This window comes from Anolis carolinensis, unplaced genomic scaffold, assembly GCF_035594765.1.
Source record: "Anolis carolinensis isolate JA03-04 unplaced genomic scaffold, rAnoCar3.1.pri scaffold_7, whole genome shotgun sequence".
Taxonomy (NCBI): domain Eukaryota; kingdom Metazoa; phylum Chordata; class Lepidosauria; order Squamata; family Dactyloidae; genus Anolis; species Anolis carolinensis.
The window spans coordinates 2,002,382-2,021,306 of record NW_026943818.1 but is presented as its reverse complement, the minus strand read 5'-3'; the positions used below and the strand labels follow the sequence as shown (position 1 = coordinate 2,021,306).

Here is an 18,925-nt window from a genome sequence, read left to right as displayed (position 1 = left end):
GCATGTATATACGGTGTATAGATCAATAGGTACCACTCCGGTGGGAAGGTAACATCAGCGCACCATGCAAGTCATGCCTATGGCTACATGACCTTGGACCAATACATGACCAATACTAACACTAAAATAACATTGATTTTTATTTGTATCCATTGTTAATTAACTATGGCAACAACAACAATAATGACACTCCATGAAGTCATGCCGGCCACATGACTTAGGAGGTGTCTATGGACAACGTCGGCTCTTTGGCTTAGAAATGGAGATGAGCACCAAACATGTCGAACATGACTGGACTTCATGTCAGGGGAAACCTTTACCTTTAACTGAATTAATGTGATTTATCTGTGTGTTGACTCACCACACAACAACTGACTGAATCTGGTCCTCTCTTGTTGGGAGTAACCAATAGGATGCCAGCCTTATTTGTTCTTGGTTCTCTTCTGTCAGGGAGCACGGCTGGGTTAATAATAACTTAATAATAACTCTCGATCTCGATGTCCTTTTTTCCCCTCAGAACCACTTTCTCCATCACTGAGGCATTCTAGGCCAAGCTCGTGAACTTTGCTCTGCGCATGCGCCTTGCAAGGCCTCGCGGCTCCCGTCGCCTGGCAACGCCGGATGTGAGGCGCGCGCGCGCTTCCAGTGTGGGCAGAGCCGTTCCCTTAGGCAAGATGGCGGCGCCCGTCTCCCTTCAGCTGGAGTTTGGGTAAGAGAAGCGCTGAGGGGAAAGAGTTTCTTTCGGGAAGGTTTCAAATGAGTTTTGGGGGGAGTCGGGGGTCTATTTGCGAGTCCTTTTGTGCGGCCGGAGTCAATGGGGAAAGGCTTGAGGAGGCCAAAATATAAAAAAGTTGGGGAAATGAGGCCTAGTGAGAAAAGTGAAAAATATGAGGCCTAGTGAAGCTGTTTGAGGGGCTTCTGTGAGTTTGGGACCCATTTGACGCAGGCCTGCGAAGGCGAGGGCCGTGAAACTTTGTAGGAATGCTGGTTTTATGGGAATGATTATTATGGCTATTTATTTGTTTTTATTCCTGAGTTGTTGCGAGTCTTCCGGACTGTAGAAGCATTCTCTCCTGACGTTTCGCCCACAACTATGGCAGGCACTCTCAGGTTGAGGGGTCTGTTTTTTTCCCCGTTTTTCTCCCATGGGCAGGATTCAAAGCAGTGTACAATGGCAAAATGACAAAAATGACATAACATAAGAATACAACAACATATAAGCAAAGTAAACAGAAAGACACACAGCATAAGCCCGATTTAACAAATTAATAAATTGAAACATTATACTGTACCATTAAAAAAATCCCTGACTCACAAGCCATTGAGGTAATAATAATAATAATAATAATAATAATAATAATAATAATTTATTTTTATACTCCGCCTCCATCTCCCCGAAGGTACTCGGGGTGGCTTACATGTGGCAAAGCCCAGATAAAACAATAAAACATAAAGAAACATCAAAATACAAACAGAGTTATTAAAATCCAACATAACAAAACAAAATAAATATTTATCATGTTAAAAGCATATTAAAACATGGATTTATCAATTAAAAGAGTTGTTCTACGGTCCTAAAAACTCCATTTCCTTTGGGCCATGTTAAAATATTGTCTGTTCAAAATAACATTCCAGAAATATGTATCTCACCATTGTCTAATGTTGATCTTTCATATGTTTTTTGGTCTGCAATTCCCAGAAAGCCTAACAGCTGGTAAACTGGATTTCAGGAGTTGTAGGCCAGAAACATCTAGGGATCCCAGGTTGAGAACCACTGGTTTAGGGCTTTATAGGCTAGAGCCAACACCTTGAACTGCGCCCGGAAACAAACTGGGAGTCAGTTTAGCTGCTTCAGGAGCAGAGTAGTTCTTCCTCAGTATCCTTCCCTCATGAATTTGGAGTTTCATGTCCAGAAATGACCTTAGGCTTGGTCCACCATGTAATATTTCATTAATTAAGAGTTCTTTGGGGAACAGAGAAGAAGCAAACAGTAAGAAAAGGTCTAAATGTCTTCTAAGAGACTTTAATTCGATGATAAGAAATGCACACAAAAACTGTTTGAAAGCACAAAAGTAATTTGTCCTGAAATACTATTGTTATGTTTATTTATATCCCGCTTTTTCTCTCCATAAGGAGTCTCCAAGCAGCTAACATTAAAAACATCACAATACAGTTTAAAATATACAAATATGCAATTATTAGTATTAAAACAATTCAGATTAAATTCATACAAAACCACAGCAGCCCCCACAGCAGGAAGTGTCCACACTTCATCCAAACTAAGGAAAACCTCATATTTGTGAAAGAACAATCTGTGGGATAATATTCTGATGATATTTTTGAATTCAGCCCGTTATTATTATTATTATTATTATTATATTTATATTTATATCTGCTTTTGTCGCGCAGCTGAGATGCAAAGAGACTTACTATTAAATAAGCCCAATACAATTTAGAATCCAGAAATATTAAAATAGAATTAAACTAATATTCAGTTAAAATGACTTTATAAGCATTACAAAGTGTTAGAATAACACTGTCCAGCACACATTTTGGTGCCTCAAATGTTAGACCTTTTAGTTGAGTATACTTACTGTATTATTAGTATTGTTATTATATTTATTTATACCCCGCTTTATTTTTCCTGCAGGAGACTCAAAGCTGCTAAACATAATCAGCACACAATTTAAAATATACAAATATTAAAACAGCATTAAACATCATTAGTAGTAAAAACAATTCAGAAAAAAGCCTTTTCCTTTCCCCGTAATCTCTCCAAAGGTCTGTCCAGCTAAGGCAGGGGCAAAATTCGGCCCGACTCCAGGTTTTTTGAACTTCAACTCCCAGAGCTGGTAGGCTGTTAGGAATTGTGAGAGTAGAAGTCCAAAAGATCTGGAGGACCAAAGTTTGCCCATGCCTTGTCCAGCTGGTGCGATTCTTACATCAAGAGAGTCACTATTTGTGCTTGGAATCAATTTTCTATTGTAGCCAATATCATTGCAGTCCAACAGATCTGGAGGATGCTAATTTGGGGAAGGTGGGGTTGGCGATATCTGTGGGGATCTGCTGAGACTCACCAAAGCTGCGTGTGTGTGGGTCTGTCACCCCGCACCCCGCCACCATCACTTTTCTTGGAAATGCTTAAATGGACGCTCTATGCATTAGCCTTGCAGCTGAGTCCCCCCCAGCTCATGTGTTACAGAAAGGACCTTCTCTGCCATCGCAGGATCTGTGAAAAGCACAAAGTATGGGCTTGTTTTCCCAGCAAGCAGAAAGGGGCCTCTCTCCTGTCATGGCTGGGGCTTGTTCGCCTACATGAATCTCCAGATCTGTCTCGCATTAATAATTGCGACTTCAGTTTCCAGATAACAGTGTTTTCTGTGAGCAAGGCAGCCCCTACAGAGCCATCTTTGGGGACAGTAACTGTGTAGAAGTAGTTAGCATTGCGGCCAGTGCTACAAAGGCGGTCTTGTGCCCCTTCCAAAGAGTACGGCCAAAAAATCTTTCCTCACGTAATGGGATTTTAAAGGAACTGGGTCTTGGGGTGATATTTCTGCACTGATATGTTTTGATATTCTCTCCCTGCATGTCTATGTAATGTAGTTACTGCAAAAGAAATGTTAATGCCAATACAGTCATAGCTAAATCTATTTTGAGACTCATGCCCCTGGAGTGGTTGATTGTTACCTGCTTGCCAGGCTGGCTAGTGAATTCTGTGAAGTGTAGTCCAGAAAACCAATTTTCAAAGTTCTGAACCACATGTAGAGCACTTCACGTTCTTCCACCCCATGTGGTTGTTGTTGTGACCCTGTTATACTCTGCCTCGAGCTGCAAGGAGAGGTGGGCAATACAATTATTATTATTACTATTAGTATTAGTGTTATTAGTATTATTGTTGTTATTGTTAAGAGTGCCCTCATTGCACATGATGCTTTACAAGTAAAACAACAACAAAATAGTTTCTTCCTAGCAATCTAATTAAGGAAAAGGAGATGGCAGTTTGAGAAGGGGATGTCAAAGAACTGCTATCAGCTGAGCTTTCTTGTGTATCTTTAGCATTAAAATATCAGTGTGTCTGTAAGTTGTGTAATGATGATTCATGTATGTGTGTTTGTGGTTTTGCCTTTCAGAGGTGGAGCAGAACTCTTGTTCGATGGGATAAAAAAGCACCAGGTGACTTTACCCAGCCAGCCTGAACCTTGTGAGTATTTCAAAGATTGACCTTCATAAATTGGTAAAATTGGACCAAAGGAAGAGGTTTTGATGGCTTTTTAGGAAGAACCTTGATATGTTTGCAGCTGCTTTTAATTTTTGTAAGCCGCCTTGAGTCCCAGCATTAGGACAATGGTGACATAGCAATGAATATGACTCTAAGAATGACTGTTGCCAGTGACAAAGGGCAGGGATCTTCCTGTTCTGAAACCTAGCCATTCTGTCCACAGCTTTTTTTGGGTCTTGCTGGCATTTTGTTGTTATGATGGTCCCAGAGTAGGGTTTCTGTGGTAGGATGGCATGGATGGATGGAGAGGGAGGGCACAGGAGGTCAGTCCGCAGCCCTTTAAACCCCTCGGCAGCAGCAGCATTTGGTTCACACGGTTCCTGGTGCCAGCTGTTCCTTTCTCCTCTTCTGCCCTCCCTCTTTGCAGGGACTGTTTACTGAGCTCTCTCTGTCCCCTCCCCAGCTCCTGTGCAAAATTGCTTTTCAAAAGAGCCACTTTCTGCTTAATTAAACAATGAGCCACCCCTCCCTGTCCCTCCACACATCTGTAAAGCCCCTTCTGCGGACTCTTTATCCCACAAACTGCTCCATTCTTAACTCCTTTCACTTGTAAATCTCTTCCACCACTGCTCCCCCCCTTTTGCCAATGGTCTCACTGGCCTTTCTCTCTCCCGCCTCCAAATTGGGCCTTTCAAGTGAGAAGCTGAGAAGTTTGGTGGATGGATGGAGGGGCAGGCGGTCGTTTGAGGACAAGAGCACTTTCGGGTTCAGCGCAAGTCCTTTCGGATTTTTCTGACTGTGTGAGGAAGCTTTTGCATCATCCTCAACTTTGGGATGACTGTGTTAGAGCTGCCCCTTCATATAGTCACTCCATCTTTGAACAGTGTTGGGAGAATCCCCTGCAAGTCAAGTGAAATAATATTTCATAATAATTACTAAGTAATACTTAAAAGCCAACACGGTGTAGGGACTTGAGACTATGACTCTTGAGACTAAGGTTTGAATCTCTGAGTCACTTCTGGACCTTGGAAACCCACTGGATGACTTTGGGCAACTCACACTCTCAACCTCGGAGGACGGCAAAGGCACCCCTCTCTTCTCAAATCATGCCAGGAAACAATAAACCTAACATTTGTACTTCAAGATCAGTGTGGCTTCATATGCATCTGCATATGATGCAGTTTGTTTATTTCTTTAATGTATATCTTGCTTTTCTCCCATTACACTGCACACTTCAACAGCTGCGAGTCTACTTTAACAGCCATGACAACATCCTATGGCATCCTGGGATTAGAAATTTAGGAGGTACTAGGGCCTCACCAACATATAAATCCTAAAATGCCATAGAGTGGAACCCTAGCCCTAGAATTGTGCAGTGTTAAATAACTCAGAATTGTCGTGAGAATAAAATGGGGGAAGGAGAAGAAGAGATGCTCCTTTACATTGTAAGAAAGAGAAGCCAGGTTTTGGATTCAAATTATCCATCTTAACAGAGTTCAACCACGCCACTGGATTGAATCTTTTTAGCTTGTGCAGAGTTCAAAATGTCATTTTTCAAAAGTCACACAGTAGTGTAACCAATCTGAAAACAACATGTTTTTAAACATGGTATGGAACATTTTTCTGCATTGTGTTTCATTCCACGGCCAAATCTGGTGGTCCTTCTGAAGGTCTTTGTCCTCCCAGTTGACTTTGCGTCTTTGCTTAGCATCTTCCAGGGCAGGAAAAGGTGGAAAAGGCGAGGCAGATATGAAATATATCATGTCCCAGAGGACTGCTCCTCATTACCATAACTTGCATATGCCATTTCCATAAAGGTGACAGATGCCAAACTGCACTTGGTGGGGGAGGTCCTTTTCTCCCTTCCCCAGGGGTGATCTGAGCACGCCGTATGTCGTGGCTGGATCTGAGTCTGCTTCCACCCATCTCTGCCTTCCACAGGCACACGCCCTGCTTTGATTGCAGGGAGACTTCACTCGTAGCCATTCCTGGTCTTACCCTTGACCTCTTTAGTGCTGGTTTTATTTCAAGCAGAAGGTCTCGGGCGAAATCCTTGTCTTTCCACTTCAAGCAAGGCTGGGCAAAGAGCAAGGCAAGGCTGGTCCTTGAGGCCCGTTTTTCAGGCCCCTGAAGCACACCTTTCGGGGGAGATAAAGTGAGGTATAAATAAATATAATAATCAGTATCTTAATTTTAACATATCCCTGCCAATTACCCTTCAAATCAGCCACAACTCTGGCACACGTGTAGTGGTTTTCAGAGATAAATGTGGGACATTGATATTACAGTAGAGTCTCACTTATCCAACATAAACGGGCCGGCAGAACGTTGGATAAGTGAATATGTTGGATAATAAGGAGGGATTAAGGAAAAGCCTATTAAACATCAAATTAGGTTATGATTTTACAAATTAAGCACCAAAACATCATGTTATACAACAAATTTGACAGAAAAAGTAGTTCAATACGCAGTAATGCTATATAGTAATTACTGTATTTACAAATTTAGCATGAAAATATCATGATGTTTATTTATTTATTTATATACAGCATTTATATTCCGCCCTTCTCACCCTGAAGGGGACTCAGGGCGGATCACATTACACATATAGGCAAACATTCAATGCCTTTTAACATAGAACAAAGACAAACAAACAGGCTCCGAGCGGGCCTCGAACTCATGACCTCCTGGTCAGAGTGATTCATTGCAGTTAATTGCAGCTGGCTTGCTCTCCCGCCTGCGCCACAGCCCGGGCCCAATACATTTAAATACATTTAAACTCCCCACTCCCAATTCCAGTCACACCATCCTCCTAAATCTGCCTCTCATCAGTTACAGCTTTCGGATATACAGTGATGTCTTCCAGGATACTGGGAAGCTATGGGATTTGGGAAGTTGTGGTCCAAAACATAATTGTTTTTGTTCATTTCCTAATACAATATAAACATAATAACACTTCAATTTCTTCTGTTGATTTTTATAAAATCTCTTGAGGTCAGTTTTTCAAAAAAATAGCTTACTAAAAATAGCTTTGAAATCATTGACTACAAAAATGCCTTGGATAATCTAGAACGTTGGATAAGTGAGACTCTACATTATTATTATTATTCGTATTTTAAACATTAATCCTTCCACATCCCGGGTCCTCATGCTCTTGGCAATATGGGAGCATGAGCAAGTCTTTCTGATCTTTCTGTCCCCAGATCCGTCCCCACCTGTGATTTGAAGAATACATCATCTATCAACCAAAGGGACGGTTACAAATGCTCTTCCCATCCTTGCAACTGGGGGGATGGGTGGTGGATAAATGGGGAGACTCAGCCAAAGTGTCTGGGGAGGGGGCCAAGGCGGTGGGGACTCTTTTGTCATGACTCTGGGCCAGTGGCGGAGAATGTGGGCGGGGTGACGCTTGGCCGTAGTCAGTGACCTCAGCAAATTGGAGTTGGGCCGTGGTCAGTATGATAAATGGCTTCGTTCCCTGGGGTGGGGTGAGGCGGAGGGAGCAGGGAGAGCAAGGTCAAAGGGGTGGGGGTGGGACCCCATAGGGAAGGTGTCTGAGCAGTGCTTGGAGAGCTGACTCTCCCCTTGCTGTTGCTGTGCTGCTGCCACCGCCTTCGTGACCAGCTCAACATCTTTATTTATGATGGTGTCTCCCTTCCCATTCGGAGGTGTCTCCTGCTGATCTGGTTCTTTTTTCGTTTCAGAGTGATCTCACCTCTCTTGGTTGCTCTTTCTCCTTTGCATCTGTTCCAACTGCAGCATCCGGAATCCTTTTCCCCCTCCCTCTACCTTATTTGTATATTTATATTTTTATCGTGCCTTTCTCCCATCCTTAGCAACATTGCAGTCTTAACTGCCCTGTCGTTTGCTTATTGAATGGGACCTTTAGCCTGGTGGGAAGGCCCATTAGCGTGGTGTTCTCCGTTTCCTTCAAGATTCATTTGTTAATTCAAATAGTTATGTCTTGCCCTTGTCATTAGATCTAGTGCAAAATGCAGCAGCACGACTGTTAGCCAGAGTATCCTAGAGAAACCCTACCAAGCTGTTTTTAAAGACGTTGCTCTGCCTGCCAGTATGCTCTGATACAAATTCAAAGTGCTGGTAAAACGGCAAACCTTAAAGCAGTTTGGACCTCACAATATGTCATTTGTCATTTACTGAAAGAGTCCTTCTCTGTGTCCCATCAATTTATAGTGGGAAGATGCGGGAGGAGGCTTTCTATGCTGTGGCAGCCCAGCTTTGGAATAATAATAATAATAATAATAATAATAATAATAATAATAATAATAATAACTTTATTTTTATACCCTCCTCTATCTCCCCAAAGGGGACTCAGGGCTGCTTACATGGGGCCAAGCCCGAATAAAAACAATAACAATATAAAACACAACAATAGACATGCACAATTATAAACATTTAAACAATGCCTTCCTCTTAGAGGCTTCATTGGTACCAACACTGCTGTCCTTTTGGTGCCAAAATAAACCATAGCTGTTTGCGAAAGCTTTTTGAGCACAACTGATACAAGTCTTAAAACTGATGTTATTCAGCAATCCCTGAAGTACTCACATATAAGGTAGAATCGAAATAACTTGGTATTGTTTTCATGAAGTATAATACAGACAAAATGGAAAGAACAAAACTAACATGAATGCCATCTATGGAATAAAAATATCTTAATTATACAGACACTCCCTTCATCAGTTTTGACTGTCACCCAAACTGTTGTCCTATATTGGATCTTTTAAGGCCTTGGATGATTGTTTAATATTTTAATTATGTCTATTTTAAATCATGACTTGTTTAATTTGTTTTTAAATGCATTCTTTGATGTCTCGACTGTTGAGTTTATGATATTATATGATTGTATTGGGCTTGCTTACAAAAATAAAATTACTATTATTATTATTATCATCATCATCAATAATTCAGGGCAGCATATGAAGAAAACTCATTTGGAGCAATGTGGCTATTTTAAGCAGTAAGGTAAGTGTCACAGATTAAAACCCAACTCAAGCCTTTTTGTGCTCTCCTCCTCTTCTTCTTCTTTCAGGGGATGTTCGGCGCCTGCTCATGTGGATTAAAGAGAACCTATTGAAAGAGAGGCCAGAGCTGTTTGTGCAAGGAGACTCTGTGTAAGTATAGCAGTGGCCCAGGTATTGTGGCGTTTGTAATTCCTCTGGGAAAGCACCAAGCAGACCCTGAAGACAGCCAGCCGCCTTGTACTGTTTTAGCTCCCTGCCCCCTGTTATCCCATGGCAATCTTCAGAAAGAGAAGGTTGCTTTGCTTGTTGGCCAAGCAAGATCATTGTAGTGAGGTGGCCCCAGTGTGCTGGAGGAGGGAGGTACAACGTGCCATCTCTTAAGCTACCTTAACGTCAGGGAAAAACTTTACCTTTACAAACACAGTTACAGAATTGACATAGAATAGCAATAGAATGTAAATGCAAAGGTAATCCCCTTGAGTTCCTATAAAATGAGAAAGGAAGAATCTTTTTCATCAGACATGAACTCAGAAGATTTCTCTATGTGTGTGTGTGTTTGCCATTTGTAATTGGTTTTCTGTTCCAGTAATCGATGATTTAATTTAGTGTTTACCCTGGAGAGTCTCTCTTTTTGAGATATATATATATATATATATATATATATATATATATATATTGGGAGAGAGGCTCTGTTTCTAGCTTCTTTGCTGTTTTTCTGCCTCGTAAAGCTGAAGCGGAGAGGAGCAATCCCCATCCCTGTTCTCTGTTCTTCTTTGGTTTAATACTCAATATTTACACACTGCACTTTACCCAGCTCGTTTTTATCTTTTTACTTGGTTGCTTTATCCATGTTTTAATATGCTTTTAACATGATTAATATTTCTTTTGTTTTGTTTTGGAATGTTGGATTTTAATAACTGTTTGTATTTTGTTGTTTCTTTATGCTTTATTGTTTGATCTGGGCTTGGCTCCATGTAAGCCGCCCCGAGTCCCTTCGGGGAGATGGAGGCGGGCTATAAAAATAAAGTATTATTATTATTATTATATTAGGGGCCTCCGGTGGTGAAGTGTGTTAAAGTGCTGAGCTTGCGGACTAAAAGGTCCCAGGTTCAAATCCCGGGAGCAGAATGAGCGCCCTCTGTTAGCCCCAGCTCCTGCCAACCTAGCAGTTCGAAAACATGCAAATGTGAGTAGATCAATAGGTACCGCTCCAGCGGAAAGGTAACGGCACTCCATGCAGTCATGCCGGCTACATGACCTGGATATGTCTATGGACAACGCCGGCTTTTCGGCTTAGAAATGGAGATGAGCACCAACCCCCAGAGTCGGTCACGACTGGACTTAACGTCAGGGGAAACCTTTACCTTTTATTATTATACTCGCCGTGCCTGGCCACGCTTTGCTGTGGCAAAGTGGTGGTGGTATTGGTTAAAAATGGTTGTGTAATTTTTATTTGACGTAATTTGTATTTTTAAAATATTTTTATTGTAAGTTATCTTTTTATTTATTATATTTTATTATTTTCTTGTATTAGTTTTAGTTATTTTCTGTTATTATAGTATTTTATTGTATTAATTTTCTAGTGTTTTTAATTATTTTTTTAGTGTTTTTTATTATTTTTATTGGGTTGCTAGGAGACCCAAGTTGGAGGAGCTTAGCCTTCTAACTGGCAGCAATTGGATAAAAGCAATTATTCCTTTCCCTCTAATTAGGACTTTATTTTTCTTTTCTTTTTGTTGTATCAACCTAGAGCCGTGGATGATGGGTTGTGTTGTCAAATTTGAGGTTGGGGGGCCTGTAGTTTTGTTGTTTTGTGGGTCGCCATGATGCCATCACTCTTTTATATATATAGATTATACACAGTGACATCAGACTACCTCTGAGCATCCACATCTTTTTAATGGGCAGGTGTACCAAGCGTATAGCTGTGGGCTGCAATGGGAAGGAATTTGTTTGGCAAATGACATTTGGGTTTGGCGAATTGAAAAGCCCCAGCCAGCCTTGTAGCGCATCATTCTATATCTTCCGATCTATCCTTAGTAGAACATGGCTTCTTCTGCGTCCCACTGCTGTGTCCATGCAGTCATCCTTTGGCTGGAATTGGCTGCTTGAGGAACAGCCCTCCCTTCTTGCTATTTCTCCTCCTTCCACCTTTCCTTTTTGGAAAAAAACAAAACAACTTTTATTTTTTCAGCAGCACAGAGCTCTCCTCTGCGGGGAAGAGGGGGCGTTGCACGTGTAGCATTCGTCATCGTGCCCTGTCGTTGGGAGCCAGCCGAATGTGCTCCAACGGGGTGCCCCCCTTTCAAGGCAGCGGGAACATCGTTTCAGGGCTCTGCCAGCAATCAAAGCGGGGGAATCCCCTTGTCTCTGATCCAAGGCTTGGGGCTGATCCCGGCTGTTTGTAGCCACGAAGCCGGAGGGGCTGCAGTTGCTTCCTTTCACCACATTCGTGTTCATCTGCTTCATCTGCAGAACAGGGGCTTCGGTTGTCGAGGCTGAGCTCCATTATTTGGAGAGGCTGACAGTGGCAACCAAGAACCACTTTGCAAGCAGAATCTCTCTTTGCTTCTCTTTCCCTGCATCTCTATTCTTATGAGCCTATTTATTTATTTCAATTATTTATACCCCGCCCTTCTCACCCAAGGGGACTCAGGGCGGCTTACAAGTGGCAATTGATGCCGTTACACTGATATACAATAAACTAAAACGATTAAAACAGTTAAAACAGTCATAAAATAGTCATAAAATACAATATACAAAGTTTAAAACAATGCAAAGTGCTTATGCCATTCATCCACTAGACCTTATACAAGAGCCGTAATTCAGACCGCGTCGAAGCCAACACATGCTTATTCTTCAAATGCCTGCGTACATAGCCAGGTCTTCAGTTTTTTTCTGAACCCCAAAAGGGATGGGGCCTACCGAATGTCACTGGGGAGGGACCCTATGGCCCCCCAGGAATGAAAGGAGAAGGCTTGGGAAAGTTTCAATTTGCAAAAGGATCAGAAATGATTGCTAGCAGAATGAAGCAAAATCTGGAAGAAGAACTAAGTGTTCTCAGTAACCACAGGATGCTGGCTGACTCGTCTTTTTGTTTTTCTATGGTGAAAAATGGAAGACTGGGAGGTGAGGGAATGGAAAGCAGAACCTAGAAACCTTCACTGCAGCAGCACCCCATTGCAATACTTTATACAGGCCCGGGCTGTGGCACAGGCTGGAGAGCAAGCCAGCTGCAACCAGCTGCAATGAATCACTGACCAGGAGGTCATGAGTTCGAGGCCCACTCGGAGCCTGTGTTTGTATTGTCTTTGTTCTATGTTAAAAGGCATTGAATGTTTGCCTATATGTGTAATGTGATCCGCCCTGAGTCCCCTTCGGGGTGAAAAGGGCAGAATATAAATGCTGTAAATAAATATAATAATACAGTAGAGTCTCACTTATCCAACGTTCTGGATTATCCAACGCATTTTTGTAGTCAATGTTTGCAATACATCGTGATATTTTCGTGCTAAATTCGTAAATACAGTAATTACTACATAGCATTACTGCGTATTCAACTACTTTTTCTGTCAAATTTGTAGTTAAACATGATGTTTTGGTGCTTAATTTGTAAAATCATAACCTAGTTTGATGTGTAATAGGCTTTTCCTTAATCCCTCCTTATTATCCAACATATTCGCTTATCCAACGTTCTGCCGGCCCGTTTAGCTTGGATAAGTGAGACTCTACTGTAATTATAAAAAAGACTAGAAAAGCTGGCACAATATGAGGATTTAAAGATCGAATTACAAAGACTCTGGCATAAGCCAGTCAAGGTGGTCCCAGTGGTGATTGGCACACTGGGTGCAGTGCCTAAAGACCTTGGCCTGCACTTGGACACAATCGGCGCTGACAAAATTACCATCTGCCATTTGCAGAAGGCCACCTTACTGGGATCTGCTCACATTATTTGCTGATACATCACACAGCCCTAAACACATGTGATCCAGTACAACAGCCAGCAGAGTGTCTGCTGTGGACTTATCTTGTTGTGTTTCAAATAATAATAATAATAATAATAATAATAATAATAATAATAATAAGTGTCCGATGTGTGACCCAATTCAACAGCCAGCAGAGTGTCTGCTGTGGACTCATCTTGTTGTGTTTCAAATAATAATAATAATAATAATAATAATAATAAGTGTCCGACGTGTGATCCAGTACAACAGCCAGCAGAGTGTCTGCTGCAGACTCATCTTGTTGTGTTTCAAATAATAATAATAATAATTATTATTAATAATAATAATAATAATAAGTGTCTGATGTGTGATCCAATACAACAGCCAGCAGAGTGTCTGCTGTGGACTCATCTTGTTATGTTTTAAATAATAATAACAACAACAGTCACAGAAGCGGCAGAAATATACAATGCCAGAAAACCGCACAGTTATAAAAACTTTTTTTCTAGGTCGCCCTCTCTCCCCAGGGGGACTCACATATATATAAATGGCAAACATTCAATGCCACAATTTCTTCATTAATATCAAAAGTATAGATAATAACATACACATTATAATATTGTGTTGTACAAAGCTGTGTGCATTCTGGGACTGTGCTGTGCCCAGTCTAAGCCAATATTGAATGCAGACTTCAATATCTGTCTTTGGTATCGTCTGAAAAAAATGTGGGAGATGGGTTGGATTCTAATTTTTATGAATGTGACTAAAGAGCGGGAAGGATGCCGCATGAGTTTCTGGCACAGTCTCCGAAGCCATTGTCAAATTCAGGGTTGGAAACAGTCACTTCTTGGGATTTGTAATCGATGACAAGGTGAACATGAGTCAGCAGTCTGATGCAGCAGCATAAAATATGATTGTCAGCTGCTTTATAAAAGAGGAATTGTTTCTAATGGGCAGGAATGGTTTCACTTGATTCCAGGAATCAGATATTGCACCAGGATCTATTCTTTAAGGCCAGACATGGGCCTTAGTTAAAGGATAGATTATGGCCGAGCCCCCACATTACTAGCCTTCAAGAAAGACTTAAAAACATGGCTCTTCCGTTGTGCTTTTGGAGAGTAACTTTCATATACTTCTTTTTTGTTGCTCCCCTCCAATATCTTTCCTCTAGATTGTACCACTATCTTATGACCCTGCTCCCCGTGGTTTTTTATTCTTATTTCTCTCTCACCCCGAGTTTTAACTTAGTGTTCATGTGGCCCGCCCTGGTTTTTATTGCTTTTCTGATTTTGTGTTGTAATGTATATTATTATCTATTGTATTGTTTAATTGTGTTATGATGTGTTGTTTTTATATTTTGTTATATTGTATTGTCTTGGGCATGGCCCCATGTAAGCCGCCCCGAGTCCCCGTTGGGGAGATGGTGGCGGGGTATAAATAAAGTTTTATTATTATTATTATTATTATTATTATTATTATTATTATTATTATTTTATTATGACACAGCAAACAAGATAGATATGCTGGATTTCATATCACAAAATCACAAGTCGAACACTTCCCAAGTGTCTAGGACTGTGTGATGTATTTTCGGATGATGCGCGCAGATCCCAGCAGGGTGGCCTTTTGCAACTGGCAGATCGTAATTTTGTCAATGTCTATTGTTTCCAAATGCCGGCTGAGATCATTTGGCACGGCACCCAGTGTGCCAATCACCACCGGGACCACCTGCACTGGTTTCTGCCAGAGTCTTTGAAGTTCAATCTTGAGGTCCTGATAGCGGCTGAGTTTTTCCTGTTGTTTTTCGTCAATGCAACTGTCACTTGGGATGGCGACATCAATGATCCAAACCTTGTTCTTTTCCACAACTGTGATGTCTGGTGTGTTGTGTTCCAGAACTTTGTCAGTTTGGATTCGGAAGTCCCACAGTCTCTTTGCGTGCTCCTTTTTCAATACTTTTGCAGGTTTGTGATCCCACCAGTTCTTTGCTGCTGGGAGGTGGTACTTGAGGCACAAGTTCCAATGAATCATTTGGGCCACATAGTTGTGCCTCTGTTTGTAGTCTGTCTGTGCAATTTTCTTACAGCAGCTGAGGATATGATCAATGGTTTCGTCGGTTTCCTTGCAGTTATTATTATTATTATTATTATTATTATTATTATTATTATTATATGTCTTGATAGTCAGAGCTACTGGGTCGGAGTATGTTCTTCGTAGGAGATCTTCCAAGTAGAAGCTATACAAAACAACAGAGAAGTTGGACTATATCACTGTCTGATCAATGTCCATGTGGCAATGAGCCCATTCCATGTTTAAAGGAGCTTCAAATGAGATTCTCCCGGATGCTGAAGACTAGTGCCAAATGCCTTCAGCACCTTGGAGAAGCCCTTCAAGCAATCCAAAACCTGGAATGGATTCCTTGCCCCAGTGACATGGGAGCAACCAACCTATTTTGCCTGTAGAGCTATCCACAACCTCTTGCCCTCGTTCAGGTGGTGGTGGTTACTGTTGTGTGTCTCTGGACTGGCTTTGACTTCGGGCAGCCCTGGCATAATTTATTCAAATATAATTTAGAAATTGTATCCCTTTACCTGCGGACTCTGAATTTTGGTATCCCTGTCGGAGGATATCCTTGGCTAGATTTTTTCAGAGGAGGTTTGACATGGATTTCTTGGGAGGCTGAGAGAGTGTGACTTGATCAGGACCATCCAATGGGTTTCCGTGTGTGGAGCCAAAACCGTAGTCCATTCATCCTTCAAACCACTGACTCCTTGTCCAGCTAAGAGTTCCTCTCTTTCTTTGCAGGCGGCCGGGAATCTTGGTCCTCATCAATGACTCTGACTGGGAGCTGATGGTTCGTATAGCTTCTGTCTTTCTTGTCTGTCCGCTTGTTTTACATCATGCTGTTACCAACCATGCTGTTAATTCCGCCCCCCCAAATCAACTTAAATAAGTTTTATTTTGTTTACTGTATATGTATATACAGTAGAGTCTCACTTATCCAAGCTAAACAGGCCGCCAGAAGCTTGGATAAGCGAATATCTTGGATAATAAGGAGAGATTAAGGAAAAGTCTATTAAACATCAAATTAGGTTATGATTTTACAAATTAATCATCAAAACATCATATTATACAACAAATTTGACAGAAAAGGTAGTTTAATATGCAGTAATGTTATGTTGTAATTACTGTATTTATGAATTTAGCACCAAAATATCAGGATATATTGAAAACATTGAATACAAAAATGGCTTGGATTATCCAGAAGCTTGGATAAGCGAGGCTTGGATAAGTGAGACTCTACTGTATATATTTTTGTGAGCTAGCAAATGTAAGGGGAAAATGAAATGATACAAAATGGGCTGATTGTGGGGAGACAGTGGAGATTATTATCCCCAGGTTGGTGATAATCAATATATTGCCCTACAACTCGTACCATCTCTTGGTCGTCACCACTTGGGTTTTAATATACCCTTCAAAACAAGTTACTATATTTTGGACTATGGCTTGCAGTGAGCAAAGGCACTTTATATGCTCAGTCCAAAGCTTGGGAAAGATCCTCCAGCGGATTCTTTGAATTTAACCCATGATTTTATCATTTTATTTCTGTTTGTCATTTTTATGACTGTTTTTATCCTTGCTTGATGTTTTTATTGTTGATTGATCTGTTCTATTGTTCTGCTTTTATATTGTTGCGTCTGGGCTTGGCCCCATGTAAGCCGCCCCGAGTCCCTTCGGGGAGATGGGGTGGGGTATAAGAATAAATTTATTTATTTATTTATCTGCAGCATTTATATTCCGCCCTTCTTTCTCACCCCGAAGGGGACTCAGGGCGGATCACATTACACATATAGGCAAACATTCAATGCCTTTTAACATAGAACAAAGACAAGACAAACATAGGCTCCGAGGGGCCTCGAACTCATGACCTCCTGGTCAGAGTGATTCATTGCAGTTAATTGCAGCTGGCTTGCTCTCCCGCCTGCGCCACAGCCCGGGCCTATTATTATTATTATTATTATTATTATTATTATTATTATTATTATTATTACTATTAGGTTGAACTATCTGCCCATCCAACTACAGGTCCTTTCTGCCACTACTATTTTGCACTTTATTGAGAAATCTACCTCTCCCATTTGATATACTTTGCACTTCGGCCCAGAACCTTGTTTTACTCTTCTGCTTTTAATATCTTATGTTATATGTAGATTATTCTGATGGTTTTATTGATATTGATGTTTTATTGTTGGTATAATTGTTTTATCATTTCATTGTTGTATGTTTTCGGGCTTGGTCCCCATGTAAGCCGCTCCGAGTCCCCATTGGGCAGATGGGGCAGGGTATAAAAATACAGTTATTATTATTATATTATTATTATTAACTGTGAACCAAAATAATAACTTTTCCAAGCTGTGGTCTTCCTTGACTGGTTTTGTAGTCCATCGTTGTTGTTTTTTTCCCCATTTTAAAAACTCTGTCTTTGCTTTTTTGACTATATTGAGGCCAGTGCTTGGAGAGCTGAGTTTGTTATGATTCCCAATACAAATCAAGAAATCACCCCTCTTTCTCTTTCTTTCTCTCTCTCTCCCCTTCTCTTCATCAGGGGGAGCTGGACTACCAACTCCAAGACCAGGATAATGTGGTTTTCCTCTCCACCTTACACGGGGGTTAGATTGCCCGAGAAGCCAAAAAAGGACACTTTTTAAAGGAGAGAGAGAGGGAGAGAGATGCCAGTCCAAGAAAGGACCTCCCTGAGCCTCTCTTTCGGCCTTTGTCCGCCATGTGTCCAACCAGATCGGGTTCCTCATTAGGCCCTTTCTTCCTCCGCCTGCTCTTTTGACGCCTGCTCCTCCCGCCCTCCGCCTTGGCTCCCGACCCTTTGTCCTGGAACGGTTTCAGCATTGGATCACCCTCTCCTTGCCTCCCGGAGGCTCGCGCTCCTGAACAAATGACGGAAAGTGAGCTCTTTGGAACCACGTGGGGCCCGGCTGCGGCTGAGCATCAGATCAGGCCTCACTGTTTGCCACGGAGCCAATGCCGGCCTCCCTCTCTCTCTCCGTTTCTCTCTCTCTCTGCAAGCGGGGAGACGGGACTGAGATCTAAGAGCGGGGACGTCTCTTCGAGTCTCTCACCCGTCCCTGGCATCAGCGCAGCCTTTTTTCAGCACTGCAGTTTGCTGTTATCAGCTTATCTGGACTTCGGCTGCCAGTAGATTTGCTTGAAAACAATGACGCTGAATTTGTGAAGCTGTGCCTTTTTGATTTTTAAACTCTTTTGGAGCCACTGTCTGGTCATTTTTTTTGTTTGCCGCATGCGGGTCTTGGTTGTACAGTAGAGTCTCACTTATCCAACGTTCTGGATTATCCAACACATTTTTGTAGTCAATGTTTTCAATACATCGTGATATTTTGGTACTAAATTCGTAAATACAGTACAGTAGAGTCTCACTTATCCAAGACTTGCTTATCCAACGTCCTGGATTATCCAAGGCATTTTTGTAGTCAATGTTTTCAATATATCATGATATTTTGGTGCTAAATTTGTGAATACAGTACAGTAGAGTCTCACTTATCCAACATTGGCTTATCCAACGTTCTGGATTATCCAACACATTTTTGTAGTCAATGTTTTCAATATATCATGATATTTTGGTACTAAATTCGTAAATACAGTAATTACTACATAGCATTACCATGTACTGAACTACTTTTTCTGTCAAATTTGTTGTATAACATGATGTTTTGGTGCTTAATTTGTAAAATCATAACTAATTT

At 41.4% G+C, this 18,925-nt stretch overlaps 1 protein-coding gene across 1 annotated transcript; it reads left to right on the top strand.

The window, feature by feature from the left end:
• Positions 1-580: 580 nt before the first annotated feature.
• urm1 (ubiquitin related modifier 1) lies at positions 581-18,435 on the top strand. Its single transcript, XM_003229693.4, has 5 exons — positions 581-709; positions 4,131-4,201; positions 9,273-9,354; positions 15,954-16,002; positions 17,755-18,435. Exons 1-5 carry the CDS (start codon positions 675-677, stop codon positions 17,821-17,823), a joined length of 306 nt encoding a protein of 101 aa, XP_003229741.3. The 5' UTR covers positions 581-674; the 3' UTR covers positions 17,824-18,435.
• Positions 18,436-18,925: the final 490 nt, after the last annotated feature.